Below are 20,774 nucleotides of genomic sequence, written 5' to 3'. Positions count from 1 at the left end.
CATGAGCTTAGGGGGAGGGAGCTGGTAACTCTTAGGGACAGGGAGAGGAGCTGGTCACCCTTGGGGACACGGTGAGGAGCTGGTCATCCTTAGGGACAGGGTGAGGAGCTGGTCACCCTTGGGGACAGAGTGAGGAGCTGGTCACCCTTAGGGACACGGTGAGGAGCTGGTCACCCTTAGGGACAGGGTGAGGAGCTGGTCACCCTTAGGGACAGGGTGAGGAGCTGGTCACCCTTGGGGACGGGGTGAGGAGCTGGTCATCCTTAGGGACAGAGTGAGGAGCTGGTCACCCTTGGGGACAGGGTGAGGAGCTGGTCACCCTTAGGGACAGGGTGAGGAGCTGGTCACCCTTAGGGACAGAGTGAGGAGCTGGTCACCCTTAGGGACAGGGTGAGGAGCTGGTCACCCTTAGGGACAGAGTGAGGAGCTGGTCACCGTTGGGGACAGGGTGAGGAGCTGGTCACTCTTAGGGACGGGGTGAGGAGCTGGTCATCCTTAGGGACAGAGTGAGGAGCTGGTCACCCTTAGGGACGGGGTGAGGAGCTGGTCACCCTTAGGGACAGAGTGAGGAGCACAGTTACCCAGAGGAGCTCGGAGTAGAGCCGCTGCTCCTCCACATCGAGAGGAGCCAGCTGAGGTGGCTCTGGCATCTGTTCCAGATGCCTCCTGGATGCCTCCCTGGAGAGGTGTTCCGGGCATGTCCCACCAGGAGGAGACTCCGAGGAAGACCCAGGACACTCTGGAGAGACTACGGGAATGTCTTGGGGTCCCGCTGGATGAGCTGGGGGAGGTGACTGGGGCTAGGGAAGTCTGGGCGTCTCTGCTGAGACTGCTGCCCCTGCGACCCGACTCCGGACAAAGCGACAGAAGATGGATGGCTTGATGGAGATTCAGGAAAACAATGAGCCGCAATGTTATATTGGAATAATTAACACATTATTACATTATTACACACAACGTTATGTACCATGTGCCCGTAAATGTCCATTGCGTCGTGCTATAAATAGCGGCAAGCGTCCAGGTTTCCGCCTGGCTATAAATGTGATTATGGCTCATCAAATACACGAGGAACCTCTGCTGCAGTTTGTCTAATGAACAGGCTCACATCGTCCTGCTGCTTTTTATTTAATTTCAGCAACCGCCGAGCCAATTCATTTAAACATGCCAAGTTTTATTGGTTTAACGTCCTCCCCCTTCCACCGTGACGCCGCCTCCCTCTCATTCGAAGCCCAGAACAACGCACACTTTCTTTTCAGAACATCGTATCGTATCGTCCAACTTTTTTCTCCCACAGCCGTACGTTGTGTTTCTCACAGCTGGCAGTTTGAAGGCTGAATCATCAAGCTGGCAGCCTTTTATCAACATCCCTCTAATTTATTTATGGTGGTGGTAGAACAGGGAGGGGGGGGGGGGCTGATTATGCGTTGCAGAGTGAGAGAAAAATCATGTCTTCATTGTTCTGCTGTGAATGTCCAAATTTCGTCCAGGCTTCCCTCGGAGATGTGTTCCCGCCAGAGGTTTTTTGTTTTTTCTTCCTACTTTTGGCCTCCGAGCCAGCCAATAAAAGACCTCCGTGTTCTGTTTCAGCAGGAACATGACGGCGAGGCCAGGCCTCCACATTCCCACGCAGGACGCTGGTCGTCCCGTTTTTTGGGGTTTTTTTTCCGTAAAAAAATAAATAAAAATGGAATTGCAAAATTCGCCACCACCTGCTCATGCGGCAGATTTCTCAGCGTCACTGGAGCACAAAGGCTGCATGACAATTGTCTCCCGATCAGGAGGGAGCGAGTTCGCGTTCCTCACCACGGCCAAAACTCTGCAATTCCCTCCTCAGGAAGTCCACACGGACTCTGTGCTGCTGCTGAGCGGCGATCGTTCCGCTCGAGCGCCTCCAAAGAGGAAGCAGATTTAGAGTCGAGGACCGAGGACTCTGGCGAGGATTAAGTCTGTCTGATGACGGGCAGCATCTGATGGGCAGCAGGTGTAAAATGAGGGTTTTAAAGCCACCCGTCTTCTTCTCCCCCGTCCTTCCTCTCCTCCAGGATCTCGGTGTGTGACGAGGACAAATTCCGCCACAACGAGTTCATCGGCGAGATGCGGATCCCCCTCAAGAAGCTGAAGCCCAACCAAACCAAAAACTTCAACAACTGCCTGGAGAAACAGTTGCCCGTAAGTCCACTCCCACACTTTTTATTTCCCGACTCGCTGCCTTTGCACTCACAAAAACAATATCTGCCCCCAGTCAGACAAAGACCGTCCACTAATTAAACCACTTCCGCGGCTTTTAGTCCCGTTTGCGGCAAACACATGAGCATTACCGCCATGTACAGCAGTCCATCCGCTCCTGTTGGTGCCCACAGTTTCAGTAATGTTCTTCCTGCCATTTTTACATTTTTTTTATTTATTCTGCCACCATGCATTAGAGGCGAGCCGCTGCTAATGGACAGAGAGGCGGCCTGAGATTCCAGGTTGGAGTGGAGAGGAAACATTCAAATCTGCCTGTTGAAAAGTTGTGCGATGTGTGATAATGGCGAGAGTGACAAAACCTGCAGGGGAAACACCAAACCACAGGGGGAGTAAAGAGCCTGGCAATGTGAATCACACTGTGCTACACTGAAATAGTGTTTTATTGATTCTCCGCTGCTTCATTTAACTGCATGGCAAAAAATTTTGAAGGCCACAGGCTCAGCTGCGTCTTTCTGACGTCAAGTTTTTTTTTTTTAAATCCTACTACAAGAATTCAACCAAAAAAAAAAAATCAATTTTGCTGCACATAAAGGATGTTGCCAGTCAAATAAAATAACAGATCTTGCCACCAGATTAGAAGTTGCCTTCCTCTAAAAAAAAAACTCCAAAAAGGGAAAGTTGAGGATGAGAAAACGGAGCCTCCAGACCATCAGAGCTCCGCTTGCGTCAGAAGCCGTAACGCTTTCGCAGGGTCCATCCACGTTTAAAAAATAGTAATAATAAAAAAATAAAAATCCAGGCTGAGAAATATCTTGCAGTTTGGCAATATTCATATAGAAGCGCTCGTGGGCAAAGTGAAGCTGTAATTATGTGTGTGGGGGGAAACGAGTTGAAGGCGCACAAGGAGCCTTCTGCGCCACCGCTCTCTCTCTCTCTCTCCCGCTCCTGAAGTGACAGATAAGGAGTTTTCTATGAACACGGTGGCGGCGGAAGCCGAGAGCGAAGCGCTCAATCATCTCAACCAGGCGGATACCAGCGGCGCTCTGGGAGACGGCTGACGGCAGACAGGCAGCCGAGGCTCCTCGCCACTTTTACCTTGTTTGCTGTTTGGTTTATGGCACGATTCACTGTCTGGCCTGGACACACACACACACACACACACACACACACACACACACACACACGCACTTACTTGCAGGGAGATGGAGGCTCGGCAGGTGGATTCGCAACCACCTGCCGAAGTGTTGTCGTTGCCTCTGAGGGGTGAGGATGTCGAGCTTTGGCAGCACTTTTTCGGGGGGGTTGCAGCAAAATGAAACAGGAAGGCAGCGAGAAAATCTGAGGCGTCTCACGGCGGCAGTAATACAGATGTAGTGGTGGTGTGTGAGGTAAGAGGAGGCGGAGTCTGTGAGATGACGGTGGATGTTATGCTGCTTGGAAAACAGACAGCGGTCATCATTGTTTTGGGATTTTTGTTTTGCCGGGTTTCATTTTACTATCCCACATGGTAATACGTTTTGTCCGTATCAAAAAGAAGGAAAAAACATTCTTTCATCTATTGGCTATCGCCGCCTCTGCTGCGGGGCCTCACAGAGACACATCACACACGGCATCTCAGATTGACAGCTGCGGACCGTTGAAAGAAGTTGCCAGTAACGTGCGTGTCATTGGTCTGTGGGAGGAAGCCGCAGTAGCAGAGAGAACCCACGCAGGCACAGGGAGAACGTGCAAACTTCACACGGAAGGGCCCCCGGGTGGGAACCGAACCCTGCGGTGGGGTAACAGCGGAGGCCAGTAATTATAGCGTCAGGTGCCGTTACTGGTAGAGCTGACGCTGTGTCTGTGGTAATTGTAACAGCAGGTGTTGATCTGCAGCCGCACATCCAGAGTCTGCAGCTCCAGGCAGGAGGACCAGACAGGTAGCTGAAAGTAAAGACACAGAGGAGAGAGAGGGGACCCCCACACACCCCAGCCCACTACACCCTGGCAGGCTTAACCATGGATGTATTAGAAGAACTGGATACCGAACTGGCAATATGGCGGCATGCCGATTTTTCCCAGTGGTCACTCAAGGTACTGCAGCAGAAAAAAATCCTGTTGGCCCAAAAAGCATTTTTCCCATAGACCGCTATACAAAAATAAACTCCTTTAAAATGGCTGACAGGACAACTGTGACCTGAAACGCGATTCATAGCAAATCTTTCTACTGTAGGCTTTTCAGTTATGGTCTTTTAGTCGTTTAAAAAAAGAGATAAAGGCTAGAAAATTACCAGAAAAGAGTTTATTCCCAGTGTGATGTCATGACGTCGTACGTGCTGCTGTGTCTCAGCTCGTTCTGATTGGCTGCCTCCTGACATGTCTGTACCTGATTGGCCAAATAGATGGGAAGTGACACAACGGCGCATGCTCCATGGGCCCCTTAATGCGGAAGTTTTAAACTTTATCGGGAGCTGCGCTGGGTGAGTAATGGCATTGAAATGAATGGGCCTCCATCTTGGAGTCTGGGGGCCTGGTCTTAACCAAGAGACAACAGGAAGAGAACTTTTAAAAGAAGGTAAGAACAGAATACATGGTGGAGCATTTGTCAAGAGCTGTGTTGCATTGCGGCCTGTAGCGTGTCACGACTTCTCGCCGCAGCGGCGGCAACACACAGATAAGCAAAGAGGGGGAAAAAGCTCTGGTGGCAGGTAATTAACTTCCCCTCCCACTTCAAACTGTAAGTTTGGGAAATTGAAATTGATTAGTAGCGCTGCAACACAGAGCAGTCAAAGAGTTCGGAGGGGGGGACAATCTCTTTCATCCAGGAATACTGGCAAACCTTTCATCCGGCATGCGGAGCTCCATAAGCAGCCTGCTGATGGAGCCGCACCAAAACCTGAGAGGATTGGGGGGGGCGGGGGGGGGGGGGTGCAAGAGGCAAAGGTGGCGGGCCGAGAGCCAGCGATGTTTATCGCACTCGATTATTTAGCCACATTCACCAGAGCGTCGCTCAGAGACGCTCAGATCGACGGCGACTGCATTGAATCCCGTTAATGGACGTCCTGCAGTCGATCGTAAATGAGTCCCTCCCAAAGTTACAGCGCAATTAGCCGGGAAAACACTGCGGCTCAGCAGTCGGTTTGATTATGCAAGCTTAAGTGTTTTGGTTTTTTTTGGACTGAAAGAGGGAAACAAGTGCCTGAGTCCAGAGTTTGCCTTCCTGCGCTCCATCTTCACACACTGCCATTGAAAACGCCTTGCTGCAGGATGGACGTAGGAAAGAAAGGAGACGTCAGTCTCAGTGTCAGTGGCGTTGATCCCGATTCACTCCAGGTGGCCGAGGTCTGAGGCCTCACTCTTCGTCTCGCATCCCCGTCCGCTTTGTCACAAACTCCCCCGTCTTGTTAGAGAAGCAACAGCAGGACTTCCTGGCTGCTGATAGGCCGCTGACGACAGGCGAGACTGAGCGGCTTCGACAGGGAACAGAGCTCAGAGCCGGCCGGCCTGTCAGATGAAATGGAATTCTGACCCCCACATGTCCAGCCAGACGCCTCCGAACAGCGGCGAGACGCTCGCTGGCCCCCCCTGCAGGTGACTGATTAGTCTCCCGCTGTAACTCCGCCTGACAGACAGCGGAGCAGCACCAGGCTCCAGTCGCCGTCTTCTGCAGCTTCATTTCCTGCCTTTCCATCGTCTGTTCTGCAACAGCGGAACACTGGGAAGTTTTGTGATTTACATTGCCACAGACAACTGGCACCCGAGCAGCACAGGGTGTGTTTGGTTGACTTCAAAAGTCCAAACTTGGAGCAAGGAATGAGGCTATGTTGGCTGTCAGGAGGAGCATGTTGAGTGTTACCGACCAATTACCAGTGAGAACAGCCTGTGGTTTTTGTCAGACGTTGCACAATGCTGTCTGTTAAATGACAGCAGAGGGTGACAGTGTGATGCAGGGCTGGTGAAGTAAGCAACCAAAGAACCAACTCCCAGACCATGTGTTTCCAAAAATGATCCTTGTCGTAAATAGAAAGACAAACAGAAAGAACAAACTTAAAAAAAAAAGAAAAAGATTTTATTTTGAAATGGCACAGTCCCCACAATCCTGAGTTCAGGAAGAAGTGGGTATTGAAAATGGATGGATGGATGGAAGGATGGATGGATGGATGGATGGATGGATGGACCTTCACAGTCGCACATTTTCACTGGTCAGGGAATTTCTTTAAGTGGCTCCAGATAAGCTTGAATTATTTAAGCCTGTGTGCCTTTGCCATTGCCGTATGAACAGTTGTCTAATGTGTGTGTGTGTGTGTGTGTGTGTGGTTTATTAGAAATGCTGACATCCAGCAAAGTGCATTTTCACACAATCAGCATCTGCCAGTAAATTGCATTGCATTTTTTTCATCATTGTATTTTATTATTTAAGTCATTGGTCATAGAAGCAGAAATATTAAGCCTTAAGCTTCCTGAAGACCTGATATATGTATATACAATGTATATATTTATGGTTAATGTGGTAAATGCGTTATATTAATTTATTCTGTTCGTCGTCGTTTAATGCACTTGGCACTTTGAAGGCTGTTTACAACCACCTTTTTGACGGAATAAAAAGCCATAATCAAAGACATATTGGTCTATTTAATGACAGAAGGTTGTGATGATAGATACAGGCGGGCTGGAACAAGTCCAATTATTGATGACTGCGGGACCACACACAACTGTACCAAGTTTTGAGATACTGTTGTTTGACGTAAGGTATTGAACCAAACAGGACGTATTGAACGGTAAAATACTGAATACTTTTGCATCCCTGATATGCATATACAGCGATCTGCCTGGGAAATGATGATCAGACTGATATGAGAAAAATCAGGGTGCACATCCAATATTTGTTTCCGAGAGAACTGGAACAAAAAGAATTAAAATACACTTTTAAGAAACTTTTTTGATGGGTCGTCACTGTGACGTCTTCTGCCATCAACCTACTTTTAGAAGGACAGTTGGGGAAGAATTCAGAACCTGGTTGATGTGTTTGAGTCATTCACACGTTTTTTTCCTTCCATTTTCACTCTTTCAGGTCAACAAGACGGAGGACAAATCCCTTGAAGAGCGAGGACGCATCATGATTTCTCTCAAGTACAACACCCAGAAGTCCTGCCTGGTCGTCGGCATCATCCGCTGCGCTCACCTCGCCGCCATGGACGCCAACGGCTTCTCCGACCCCTATGTCAAAACGTCAGTACAAAGAAAAAAAACATTCCTATCTATCTACCTATCTATCTGAGGTTGGCAAGATGGACGAGCCAAGTTTTGGAGAAATCTGAGGGAACAGCTCCTTTAGAAGGACATATATTTGGGTCGCTAATATAAAATATAGAAATATATATATAAATCAGCCATCCTCAGGTTACTTGGCATCAGGGCCAGCAGGCCCTGCAGGTTTAGACCTCAGTCTGTGTTTCAATTAGCAGCAACCAAACGTGATGCAGAGCCGCCCGCTCACTTCCAACCACCTGCAGCTTCAGGAGAAGCCACCTGTTGGTTGCTCTTCTCTTCTCTTCTCTTCTCTTCTCTTCTTTTCTCTTCTCTTCTCTTCTCTTCTCTTCTTTTTGCTTCCCTTCTCTTTTCTTCTCTTCTCTTCTCTTCTCTTCTTTTCGCTTCCCTTCTCTTTTCTTCTCTTCTCTTCTCTTCTCTTCTCCCAATCCCACCCAAACCACCATGCCGCGTCGTTTCTATTTTTAGCGGACTAATGACACGCGGTAAAAGTGTCAAAATTGATTATCTGGCAGCGCCAAAAGAAGACGAGTCAGTGTGTGATTATCAGCAGCATGAAAGGCGCACGGCGCCGGAAGGCCATCCGCCGCTAGGAGAGCAGACTCTCATTTATCGCACCTGAACATTTTCCCCGCGTCTTTCATCCGGCCGAGCAATGAGAGCGCAATTAATTTTCAGACTGCGCTCCGCACTACACACCCGAGAACAAAAGCGCGACGCCTTCCGGCGGACGGAGAGGTTCCTGGCAACAATTTCTCACCGGCGGTTCGAGGCTGAGGGGAAAAAAAATCTCCCTGAAGCCTGAAGGACACTCCGGCACATAATGGATCCACTGACAGGCTGGCGAGAGGAAAGGGGAATGAAAGTGACTGCGGCCTCCACGTGCACTGGAGATGCATCCCGGCATCCAGAGCTGCGAATGATGTGCTCCGCCGTGCCGTTAGATTTGAAGCAAAAAGCCAAGAAAAATGGGGCAAAAAAAAATAAAAAAAATATGCAACACAAAAGCACAGGCACCTTTTGTGGAGCGGTGTGGCCACACACACACACACACACATCAATGAAATGAGTCAGCGCACCTGCAGGAACCAGGGTCTTGGCAAAGGCGCTCATTTACAGACGTGGGGAGAGGTTGTGTTGTTGGGTGTTGTGTTGTCATGATTAGCTCCGGCTTTGCCCGCGGCTCCCATTACATGATGGCGGCAATTAGATTGGCTGCCATGTCCTCATCAGCGGTGATTTCAGCCACAGCTTCTCCCCCGGGGGGGCACGTTGGAGAGCAATAACCCATTTACCCTCCCTTTAAGACTCGGCGCTACCTTGGGAAATCCAAGCGTGCGCGCGTGTGTACTTGTGTGTGTGTGCGTGCGTGCGTGCGAGCCTGCAAAAGTAAAGATAAATGTGACTGAGCTGCCGTAATCGCTTAGCGCAATGACAGGAGCGCATCGGAGCCGGCGTGCACAACTAGAATGGCTCTTTTCCTAAAACCCGCACACACCGAGGAGCCTGTGGGGAGGTGAGGTGGGGGAGGGGTCGCCATCAATAACTGTCTTACCCTTCTGCTGCTGAGTTGCCTTATCAAGGCAGTTCTAGGCTAGCCCACCAAAAACACCACACACACACACACACACACACACACACACACACACACACACACACACACACACACATATACAACCTGCTCAACAACATCAGGGAGAAATAAAGAAACAAAGGCCTTGACGTACAGCTTTTGATATAAAGCCGCGGATCTAAACTAGAGAAGAACACACACACACACACACACACACACACACACACACACACACACACAGAAAATCCCAACTGAACACACTCGTTAAAGCTCACGTCACCAGATTTAGGGCACTGCTGTGTCTCCGCTGCTCCTACTGACCGACTTGAGCTGCGGTGTTGCTGTTGCCACCTGTGTAATCTCGTCAGAGAGACGAGGAAATATGAGGCTGAACTCGTGCTGCACATTAATCCTGATGCGCCGCAGCGGCTTGGACAGGGCCGACAAGACGGCTCCATATGTTCCCCGCATCAGGAAAACACAATAAAGAAAATAAATAAATAAAAAGTGGCGATGAACTCCATGAAAGTCAACGTCACGGCGTTGTAACGCGGTGCCTGGCGGTGCAGAGTGGTACCACAGCACCCTCTAGAGGACAGTGTTAGGGAATCATTCACTTCAGTGATGAGTGGGGTTCGAGTGCAGTTTATTCATGGGTGATTGTCTCTCTCGCAGGTACCTGAAGCCGGACGAGAACAAAAAGTCGAAGCACAAGACTGCCGTGAAGAAGAAGACGCTCAATCCCGAGTTCAACGAGGTAACGAACCCGCCGCCACGTCACCACGAAGCTGCTGCTCTGCTCTCGTCACCAGATATCCTCCTCCTCGGCTGGCTCTCTGTTTTTTTTTCCCCAAACCGAATGTTTTATGCGCGGCCTCCCCTCCCCTCTCCTCCCCTCACCTCCCTCCCTCCTTCCCTCCATCCTCCCCCGAGGCAATTTCGAGAGGGAACAGCTGTCGCGGGACTAAAGGAGAGCCTCTCAGAGAAATCCATCCTGAGATGACTCTTCCAGAAAGCAGTCGAGCTGAACCCGCCGCCAGTGCATGAGTGGGCCGCAAGATTCATCGGCCCATTTTTGGGTGCCGTCGGAGCCCAGAGATCCAGTATGCGGCTGCGACAAAAACTCTTGAACCGTTGCAACTTCCTGTGACCCTGAACAAGCATTTTCCACTTTCCCACTACTTTCTTTACCATCCAGACAGAGACCTGTTGCCACTCGTGTGCAGCTGCACTTCAGCCAAATAAATCACCAGCAGCGGCAGAGAAGCTGAGTTAACTTACAGTCCGGCAGCTCAACAACCAATTTCATATTCCACTAGAATGTACGGAGGGAAAGTCAGCTGAAAAGTGGCAGAAATTTGAGCCGTCAGACATGATAATGATGTTAGCTTCACTTCAGCGATGTGAGTCATGTCACCACATCCATACACAGGACCAATTATTTGGAAATCGTTGTGTAGAAAGACATCACTTCCTCCTGCTGCCCCTGCACAGGCGTGGCCTCACGTGCGCCACGGCGGGTGGACGGCCCTGGACGAGGGCCCCGGCTTGACATTTCCTCTGACATTTTTTGTGCCCATCTTCCTCCATCACCTCCTGGCCTCGCTGTCAGATACCTCCTCCGAGCAGCAGGCGGAGGAGGTGGAGGAGACGCTGATTTCATTAAGGCGAAGCAGCAACCTGGATTGAACTGCGGATTGAAATTCAGACTAAACCCTCCCCTGTCGCACACTGTCGGCTGTGAGCAGGGACGAGCGCCTGTTGCAGTTTTGAAACTGCTTATTTTTGCGGCACGACAACTCGGTCTGTAAGAAGAGCACTTGAGACAACTTGTTGGAAATTGAAAATAGGTTCCATTTAACAAGACACCCTTGACACTTTAGTTGTTATTATTATTATTATTATTATAAATTGGTTTTGTTTTAGTTTCCTGAGGACCCTTGGGAGCTGCTTATTGTTTTGGGGCAGCGGCAGGAACAGTTGGAACACAATTACACTCGCAGCTCCCTGACTTAGACCCCCAGAACATTTGCTCCCAGGTTGGAGTTAATAACCCGACACCGTGCAGCGGTGTTTGCTCCTGTGTGTGGCCGCGCTAATGAGAGTAAAAGCTGCTTTTCTGTGCCGCTCTGTGTTCTGCAGGAGTTCTGTTACGACATAAAATATGCAGACCTCACCAAGAAGACCTTGGAGGTGACTGTGTGGGACTACGACATCGGAAAGTCCAACGATTTCATCGGTAAGGGCCAACACACACTCACTCATTAAGTGACATTATGTTGCCCTAATCTATATGAGTCACCAATATTTCTAAACGTGTGAATAATTGGTATACAATCAAATTTAATGTGCAACGATGAGGATAGCAGTCTTGCAGAAATGTTCTTTCCAAATCTTAAAGGCTCCGTGTGTAAGATTCAGCACCATCTAATGGTCAGAAAGCACATTGCAAGTGATGTTCGTCCCTGTTTCTTTGAATGGTTATTTGCACATTTAATTGTATTATTCAAAATCCTTCAACTTCCATTTAACCACAATAATTAAAATGATATCAAATTCTAAAGGTAAGGCTGTCATAATAGTTTACAATTATGATCATTTATCCTGAAAAATGCCGCACTAAGAAATGCAAATAAGGTCATTAAGGTAATTTCCCCTGGGGATTGATAAAGTATTCTCATTCTGAAATGATCCTCAGTCAAATCCCATATTTGATGCGTTTATAATGGATATAACATCAACATCCTTTTGACGGCGTCTGATGCAGCTGACGGCTTCTCAGCAGAAAAAACAGAATCAGTTCTGACCGGAGCTCATTTTGTCAAAGTTAGTAAATTATTCATTAATCATAAATAAACAATTAGAATTCATCATGAAGCCGTTGACGAAGGCCGTCTGGTTGCAACGCCGGCACTCGTCAACCTCATCATCTTTTAATGCCAAATCTGTTCCTGACTTTTGTCAGCCTGTTGCTAAGACACCGAGGCGGCACCAGCAGCGGCCGCGTGCGTCGGCCCGTTGATGTTGCGAATGTCGTCCGTGCGCGAGAGGTGTTACTGCGGATGACTCACCCTCGTCTCGTCCCCCCACCCCCCACCCCACCCCTCCTCTCCCCCCCAGGTGGCGTCTCTCTTGGCATCAATGCAAACGGGGAGCGGCTCAAGCACTGGTTTGACTGCCTCAAAAACAAGGACAAGAAAATCGAGCGCTGGCACACGCTGACCAACGAGTTGCCCGGCTCTTTAAATGACTGAAGACCCCGTCGCTCCCTCCCCCTAATCACCGTCCCACCCGCTAGCGGCCCCTGGTTCCCTCTGCACCAGATAGGACTGCCTTAATTTTCCCAGGCCCTCCTCTTATTGTCCGGATCTGTCGGCCACAGTGACCATGTGACGCCTCCTCGGAAAGACAGTTCTCCTCTCAGCAAAATAGGGCTCGTTATTAAAAAAAAAAAAAAAAAAAAATCCCTAAATGTTTAATTTGTGTTTGACAAATTCTTTTTTTATGAAACCGGGGTTGCAATTCAGTCAAAAGAAGAGAATGAAACACAATGGTGAAGCGTCAAGCGGGCTAGTGGGCGTACAAAGGAGCACATCCTTCCTGTTCAGTCCAACGTTTTACAGCAGCGTGATGAGCTCATCCATAGGACGGCACAAACAAGGCCTTCAAAGCGCCAGCATCATGGGAAACTGGAAAAAAAAACGGATGTAGCAGTAATTTCAGTCACTTCATTATATTTCCTCCAATAGACCATCGGCCAACCACCAGAAGGTCTGCTATGATGATAGAAAACAGTGGCAAAACATTAAAAGGGGAAGAGGGGACCAGGATATTTGAGAGAGGTTCTTTGTAAAAAACAAAATCAAATGTATTTAAACCAAGCAGAGAGATTCAGCTTGAGTCAGCACAGACTGTGGTAATGGGATAAAAGCTAGTAAACCAGTAACATCCTCCCAGTTTTAAATGCAGATGTTTTTTTAGGTTAGTAGCCACCGTCCATAACCTCCATCCTGAAGGTGGCACCCAACTGCGAGCCGGTTCTTTTCCAATATGAAATGATAGATTCTACTGTATTTACACAGACCAACCTGTGTAAATTCAAGCAGAGGCTCATCGGGATTTAAACAAGCGAAGAACTTGCAGTGGCCACTCCACAAACGTAGCCTGGCTCGTCAAAGCTGCACCTTCCCAGCTGCGTGGACCCCCACACAGACGTTCACATTTTTATACAAGTGTTGCAGGCTTTGAGGTTGCCACGGTTACTGGATGCTCCTGTGCCAGATTAGCGCCCGGGTAGGTAGGGTAGAAGAGCATGCACGTTGTGGTTTTTTTCATCTCTGCTGTGCTAGCAGTTGAACTGGTATACTGAATGTATACACACATGCTGCTGCTGTTGCTCTCTCAAAATCTGCTGGACTTGAGTTGTGCGTGGTTGCACTGCACGGCTTTTGGTCCATTAGGGGAAAAGTTCTTGATAAGCCTGTTCAACCACAACCCAACAAAGACCCAGCTCACTCCTACAGTCCACCTGTGGTTGGAGGAGGCTCTCGGCGTGCCGTCGCACATTGATTTATATCTGATGTTATTCCTTTGTGTAATGGACCTCACAATGGACCTCACAGCAAAAAGGTTTGCGGGTCTCGATCCCGGGATAGTTCACGTGTGGATCCTACCTCCTACAGTCCAGTGATGTGCACATTAGGATGACTGACAGCTCTGAAACATAGCGAAGGTGAGGCTATGGGCGGTTGTTTGTCTCTCTGTGTGGCCCAGCGATGACCTGGTGACCTGTGCAAGGTCGAACCCTGCCTTCCTAGACTGCAGGAGAAACGGAAAGCAGATAGATGGAGGGATGGATGGATGGAGGGATGGATTATTTGGTACAAAAAGTAGATTGATGTACTGGGAGACTGGTGTAGAATGCTTTTAGTTTGGTTGGGAATGAATTCACATCCATTCCAACGGTGAAAAACAGCCACAAAGTTTAAGGTTTGATTTAGTGTAAGGAAAGAAATTGAAGACCGGGTGGTAGCCTTTGAGTTGGCTGAAGGGATTTGGAGAAATAGCTACAAACAAAAAATGCCTGGAGGCTGCTAAAAGCAGTTATGAAAGAGGGGACATTGATTTTCACTGTGTCTCTGGATCAGCTAAACAAATACTTTTGGGATGCAGCCTGTGATCCACAGAGCCGCCTGGTTTTGTGGTAATACCGGGGCTGGACGCACCCGACATCTATGAAGTACTGGCACGAGACGGCAGTGACGTTTTCCCGCTTCTCAACTTATCCAAAACTGCTGATGGATTGTGGGTGAGAGGCCACGGCTCAGAGTTTTCAGATTAACTCAGCAGCAGGCGGACTGTGAGAACATCCTGGCCGCTTTACAAAGTCTGAGATTAGTTCTGGACGTGAGAGTGGACCACCTCCCGCCAGTGAGTCCGATGATCTCTGGATGGTGTCAGCGGCTCCAACACAGCTGCACCTCACTGGGCTGGAACATGTCGCTGCGATCTTCAGCCTCCACCGAGCTCCAGTGAGAGAGCTGGCTGGTTGGTCGGGGGGGGGCGGAGGGGAGGGGTGGGGGGAGGGGCGAGAGGGGCTCGTCAAATCCAAAACCAACCACACGGCGGCGTCACTCTGTGGTCGCATGTGCCGCCGCTCATTGTTTACACGACGGGGAGGAAAACTCGCTGACAGCATTTTTAACTGTAATGTGGCTGAAAAGTACAACTGCCGTAAGTCAATAAGGGCCAAATCTAAAAAATACAAAAAATACAAAAAATACAAAAAAACGGTTTATGTCAAATATAAAGAATTATAACAAAAGCATGTATTGTTTACAACAAAACAGCCTGTTGTTGCTGAAGTTTGCTGCTGATTAAAGGGGCAAACGCAACCTTTTTGCTAAACGTCGACGCAGCCGCTGCAGTCTTGGAATGCAAAGCTTCGCCGAGACGCTGCGGGGCGACAAGGGGAGAATATTTTTATTAATGTTGTAGCCGTGTGCGTTTGTCCTTTCTACGTTGTTGCTTCTGTTCGGCTATCTTTTCTTTTTCTTTCTTTTTTGTACCGTTTTAAACTGCATAGCACAGAATGTAAGCGTTCTAAGCCCCTCTGTTCCTCAGTGAATGTGCAGCGTAGTGCCCCCTACTGGTAGCACAGCGCACATGTTGAGTCCGAGGTCGAAATTTTTTTACAGTGGCGTGGAACTCAAACGTCCAGGGTCAAGCACTCACTCATTTTTTTTCTTCTTAATTAATTAATAACACGGGTTGAATTTTTTACACCTCGTTAAAATTTCACGTTTTGAGTCCCTTCATGTTCACAAATCCCTCCATGACCGCGTGACCCCGCCCACCCCGGCTCGCCCCGCACAAGTCGACAAGCATCCCGATGCATGCCATGTGTTTATGGATTTATGACTTTGACCTTTTCCGCATGCGCCCCGCTCACCTTCTTGTAAATTCTAGCCCACCGTGCACGGACTGGTTAGCGCCGAGTCGAGAACGCAAATGGCCTCCGAGTCACGTTTGGTATTCCTGCTGGCCTTTGAGGTGAAAGGCCAGACGTGTTTGGTTCCTGGCGGCGTGTCCCGAGCATTTCTGTCATTCTAACCCACCAATTACAGTGACACAACAGCCCTTCATCCATCTCCGAACTCCTTTTTCTTTTCTTCTTTATTTCCCTTGAATTATTGTTAACTCCCCCGCTGTGTTACCTTTGCATCACCTGGAATTTGGCACGACGGCTCCAAATCTGAGGCGATGAAATGTTTTATGCACCACGACGGCCCGGACGGCCGTTTTCTTTTCCTCTTTGTGCCCGAGGAGCGAACCTGCTGTGAAAACCTTGTCGGCATCTTGATATTCTTCACTCCCTCAGCCGTGCTCTCACCCCTCCCTCTCTGATGAATATGTGATGAATTACATCTGACATGTGATTTTAGTTTTGTAATCTGTCTGCCTTTGTATGCAAGCTCTATATTGTGGGATAAAAAAAAACAATAATGCATGCGTTTGTTCTTGGTTTTGTCATGAGATAACTTTGCCTAATGTTTGATACTGTTTCTGTATTCCAAGAAGAAGGAGAAAAAAAGGAAATATACAAATATGGATGCTCTGATATTCTGCTAACAGTCAGACTTTTCTTCTGGACAACATTTTGTACCTTGGGAAACACAACTGCACTGGCTGTTCTGGCTGCTGTATTGACTCTCTGGAAGCGTGACCTGTTGTGAATTGAAACCTTTCCTTTGTTCTTTTGTTTTCCTTTCAGATACTCAGGCACTCATTTGCATCTTTCCGGTTTGTTGAATGTATGACTGTAAATGCATTGTCTCAAATTATATTTTAGTTCCAACGACGAAACGGCCTGCTGTCGTTGCTGTTGTCGTCTCCTTTTCTTGTTTGCACTTTTTATCCTTTTCCAAGGAGCTTTTTCAGCGAGATTGAAGGTTTGATCCAGTTGCAGCGGCAACGTTGCAATAAAATCTCGTGACACAAGAGATGTAGAGAAACCTCACAGAATATAAGTACCGCAGCACTCTTGACTCTTCACTCTCTTGACCTCGCTCCTATTTAAATTTACGTTGTACATGTGGAGTGAAGGACGTTCAATTTTCCATGTGCTCTTCCCCTATAGAGGCCCCAGAGAACAATTTGATCCCCTCCTATACCTTGTCCAGCGCCGTCAGCCTGCACGGAGAGAACAGAGAAACAGAGAGAAACCCATTAACAGTGTGACTGGCTATTTCTTTGTGCCGCCGTGCCTTTAAATGCAACTCATTACGGGACAACGGGCTCTGAAATGTTCCTTGGCTACGTTTCGGCCTCTAATATCCTCCAGCAGGCTCGGCCCAGGTGATCAATAACGCTGACAGATAACAGCGGTTATCTGCTTTTCCTCAGGTTTGCAGAAAGAAGACTATAGCTAGCACAGTGCTACCACTGTGTTACCGGTCCAGTTCAGTATGTAGATGGAATTTCAGTGTCCAAAGATTTTTTTTAAAAGAGTTTTAAACAGTGTGGATTTATATTCAGATCATAACAACGTGACATTATAACTGTAGGTTTGCAAGCTCTGCACTCCGTGTCATTTGGACCTGGTGAGTTTTGCAGCAGTGTGTGCCTTACAGACATCAGCGGAAAATTCTATTTACTTTCCTGTCAAAAGGGAAAAAGGTTTTGAGATACTTTTTTGTTCTCACTCTCTGATTTATGTCCTCGGGTCAAACAAAAATCAGTTAAATTTGCGCTTTTAGCCATCGATCCGACAAGTCGGAATAGCGTGAAATGATGAATGAGCTGCGGCGGCGGCAGCAGTTGCTGAACATACAGGACTTTGGCTCTGCAGGTAGAAGAAGGGGGTTTGTAAAATTACAGCGTGCCACAATAAAAATAAGGAAACGTATGGAGGAGCTCAGACTAATGTTCCCCTGAGGATGCCTGCAATAGTTAATAAATCTGATGTGCTCACGGCAAAAATTGCTGAGTGTTGCCAAATGTCAGAGTTGCGAGCAGAACTTGTGTTTTATGAAGAGCAAACTGGCTGTGAACAAGGTTTACTTCAGTGTTCAGTGAACCAACAGGAAGTTCTGCGCTGTTGCCACTGTGCACCACTCTGACTGGTCCCCTTTGGATGTGTCAGGGAAAATGTCCATCTGACCACCTACACTTTTTCAAGGTCCCTCCTTCTCCACAAGTCTTTTAAACTGCATGTGAAATAAATTGAACCGATTCATGAAATGCTTCGGGTTGGATTTTAGCGAAAAATCTCCAATCAGTCGCCTAAATTAGACCGGTTACTAGCGAAAATAATTACCCACACATTTTTCTGTAAAATGAACAGATGAATGATAATTGTTTGTAAAGTTGTTAATCAACACCCGCAGCTGCTGCTTATGTAAGTGGTTTAGGGAGCCTTGTGGCAGCCGGCCGGGTGTTCTCCAGGCCTGGTGTGCAAAGTCCATTCATCCATGAAGAATGGTGTTTGCACAGATCACAGTCGTGCCTCTCCCCACCAGCACACTGACTTAGAGGTGATCTGGAGCCTGCCAACACCCGAGTCCTTCTCAAGGTCTCATCTGGGTCACGGGGAAGAGATTAGCGGCCACCCAACTGACGCTCACCCAGGAGTGCAGAAACACCTGGAAAAGCTGCTGAGATTCAGACATCAGTCATAGTTTCTGATGTGATTCAATTTAGTAGTTTTTGTATCATTAATTAACAAATCAAAAGGTTTATTTGACAATCCTGGGCTTCCCTCCACCAGAGTTTGCAGGCAAAAATTAGCAACTTCTGCAAGTCGGTCTTTAAAAAAAACAAAAAAAGTTGCAGCCACATGTCACTATGTTCAGTTGCTGTATTGTCAAAAAAGTTCTATCTAACCATCGTAACCATGTGTTTGATGGGTCGCTTCTTCAAACGGCTGTAAAGAATTTCCCAGGAATGCTGGATGAGCACATGAAGGAAAGCCAACAGATTTGGGAAACACTCCGTCTACCACGGTGGGTGACCTCGCAGTCATGGTCAGCAGTCAGGCTGCCCTCCCTCGCTCCCTCCTTTCCTCCTACCTTTCCTCCTTCTCTCCCTCCTCTGTGCTCTGACTTGTTTTCTGTCCTTTAAACACAGGTGATTGAACATCCTTTTGCCACTTTACAACCTCCACAGCTTCCGCGAACCCTCTGAAGACGAAGGAATCGACTTTACGACCGCCGTCCAACAACTAAACATCGAGGCTCATCCGTCTGACGGGGCCTTTTAATGCTTTAATGGTGGTGCAATTTAAAGTATTTATTAACTTGAGGGCTCGCGGGCCTTTAAAAAAGAGAGCCGCCCCTAAAGACAATCGATATGTAATATGCTGTGGGAAGTGAATGGAGATAGAGGAGCGACATACACCACACCTTGTATATTCAGTGGAAATCAATGCTTGCGTGCTGAGAGTCGACAGAAAATGTTTTTAAAATCATTTTCATAAATGGTAATAAGTCATTAAAAACTAATCAGGCTTTCAGGAGGATCTGCCGTCTCCACTGCAGTTACAGCTGCGCTTGTGTTTGGTGTGTAGTTGTGTAGTGTATGCCTTGATATGTTCCTTAATTAGCCAACATTGGGTATTAGATAACATATCAGATGATTAGTCCTGCTCGGTCACAGGGGGGAGTCATTTTCCACCCGTTCAAATTTGTGAGTGCGCCCGTTGTGTGAAGCTCGCCAATTAGTGCCTTGTTGTGGACTGTCACGGCTAACCGTCTTCTTAATTAGAGTGTGGAAGACCAATTAACACCACAGTGCTTGTGCGATTTATCAGACAAGAAGGTTGCTTGTCAAGACGCACAACTTCAAAAAATAATAATAATAAAGAACAGTGAATCACGTGACAGTCCAGACTAAGTGATCCCCAAAATCTACATTTGGGGGAATATTGTAAAAGTAGGAAGCAGGAGACGTCGGGGTTTGATGGAAGCAGATGATTCGCTGCAACGACCCCCTGAAGGAGAAGACGATCCGGAGAGGCATTCATTAATCTGTTAACAGATCCTTTCATTTCCTGCTGCTGCAACTTGGGTCAGCACATGTTTCGTGACGGGCTGTTGTCACAGTCCAAATCCAGTCAAGAGCAAAGTGAACGGTTAGTCAGCCGAATGACTAGTGTTCTGCCAGCAGTGATGGACAAGCAACAAAAGATTCTAAACGTTGTTCAGAGTATTTTGCCCCAACCACAACTGACAGAGAATAATTTTACCTGCAGAAATGAACGACTGGGCGACCATCAGATCGCTTGATTGGTGTGTTTAAGTTACATCTTGAGGTAAATATGTGATTTATACAACCTATTAATGAAATACAAGTCTTCATTTCAAGTCACAGACAATAACCCGGAGTTGTGTGTACGAGGCGCTTGGACACTGCAGAAATTTTATGAACTTGAAATTTCATGAACTTGTAGATTATTATATTCCGCAAATTATTTTGAAGGCTCATTAAAAAAAAAAAAAAAAAAAAAACTTTGTTTGGTATTATCTGAATTGTATCTTTGGAACTGGAAAGATTTTTATTACGTTCTTTGTAAATTCATTTCTGGGGATAACGGGCAGATACGTTTTCTTACTGCTCCCTTCATTCTAAACCGTTTGTATTTATATTAAATTGTTTTTCTTTTATAAAGAATGAAATAAAAATAAATTAATGAACTACATTTCCCATGGTGCCCGCTCCACCGCAGCCCCGCCCCCTTCGCTTGAATGGCAGGTTGTTTGTTTCACTTCGACCAGCTGCCAAGTGTATCGGTCGGAGAGCAAACATGAGCAGCGGCGGTCCTCCGCTCCCCCATTTAACAGGTTGGACAATTTGCCGGATGCGCGTGACATATGGAACCTCCGCCTGCCTTTCAAAGTAAAATCACACCACCAAACTAAATGTACAGCAAGCAAAACCTTCGCTTCATGACAAGCAAGCACAGACAGCACGAAACAGCTAGCTTAATGGATTTGACAGCAGGCGTGGTTTGTCTGTGTCGTGTTATGGGCACAAAACAAATAGCCTTTGTTTGATTACCGACTGCTCTGCTTTGCATGATTGTTCGTGTCTTCGCGAGCAAGTGAGTAAACACATTACAGCTTCTTAGTTTCTCGCCGGCGTACAAAAATAATTGTCAAGTCATGCTGTGCACACGTTGTTGCACCCGTGATTCTGCAAAAGTCCATTGGATCAACTGTGCCTTTTAAAAGCTGGACTGACGTCGCTCTTAACAGGATGCATCGCCTGG

At 47.6% G+C, this 20,774-nt stretch overlaps 1 protein-coding gene across 2 annotated transcripts in view; it reads left to right on the top strand.

The window, feature by feature from the left end:
* Positions 1 to 14,574, top strand: part of doc2b (double C2-like domains, beta) — a 69,102-nt gene extending 54,528 nt beyond the window's left edge. Inside the window, exons 5-10 of one of the 2 annotated variants that reach the window (XR_012927355.1) lie at positions 2,043 to 2,169; positions 7,238 to 7,395; positions 9,683 to 9,764; positions 11,150 to 11,246; positions 12,128 to 13,203; positions 13,257 to 14,574. Coding sequence is in view for 1 of the 2 variants with exons in the window: in XM_076031980.1 (XP_075888095.1) it covers positions 2,043 to 2,169; positions 7,238 to 7,395; positions 9,683 to 9,764; positions 11,150 to 11,246; positions 12,128 to 12,261 (598 nt within the window). In the remaining variant the exon portion in view is untranslated. Of the gene's footprint in view, positions 1 to 2,042; positions 2,170 to 7,237; positions 7,396 to 9,682; positions 9,765 to 11,149; positions 11,247 to 12,127 lie in introns of both variants that reach the window. The other variant, XM_076031980.1, reaches the window with a different exon arrangement.
* The last annotated feature ends 6,200 nt before the right edge of the window (positions 14,575 to 20,774 follow it).

This window comes from Nelusetta ayraudi, unplaced genomic scaffold (genome assembly GCF_046127955.1).
Source record: "Nelusetta ayraudi isolate G7.1 ecotype Tasmania unplaced genomic scaffold, CSIRO-AGI_Nayr_v1 ptg000033l, whole genome shotgun sequence".
Taxonomy (NCBI): domain Eukaryota; kingdom Metazoa; phylum Chordata; class Actinopteri; order Tetraodontiformes; family Monacanthidae; genus Nelusetta; species Nelusetta ayraudi.
Note: the sequence above shows the minus strand (reverse complement) of the source record. Positions and strands in the feature narration are given on the sequence as shown.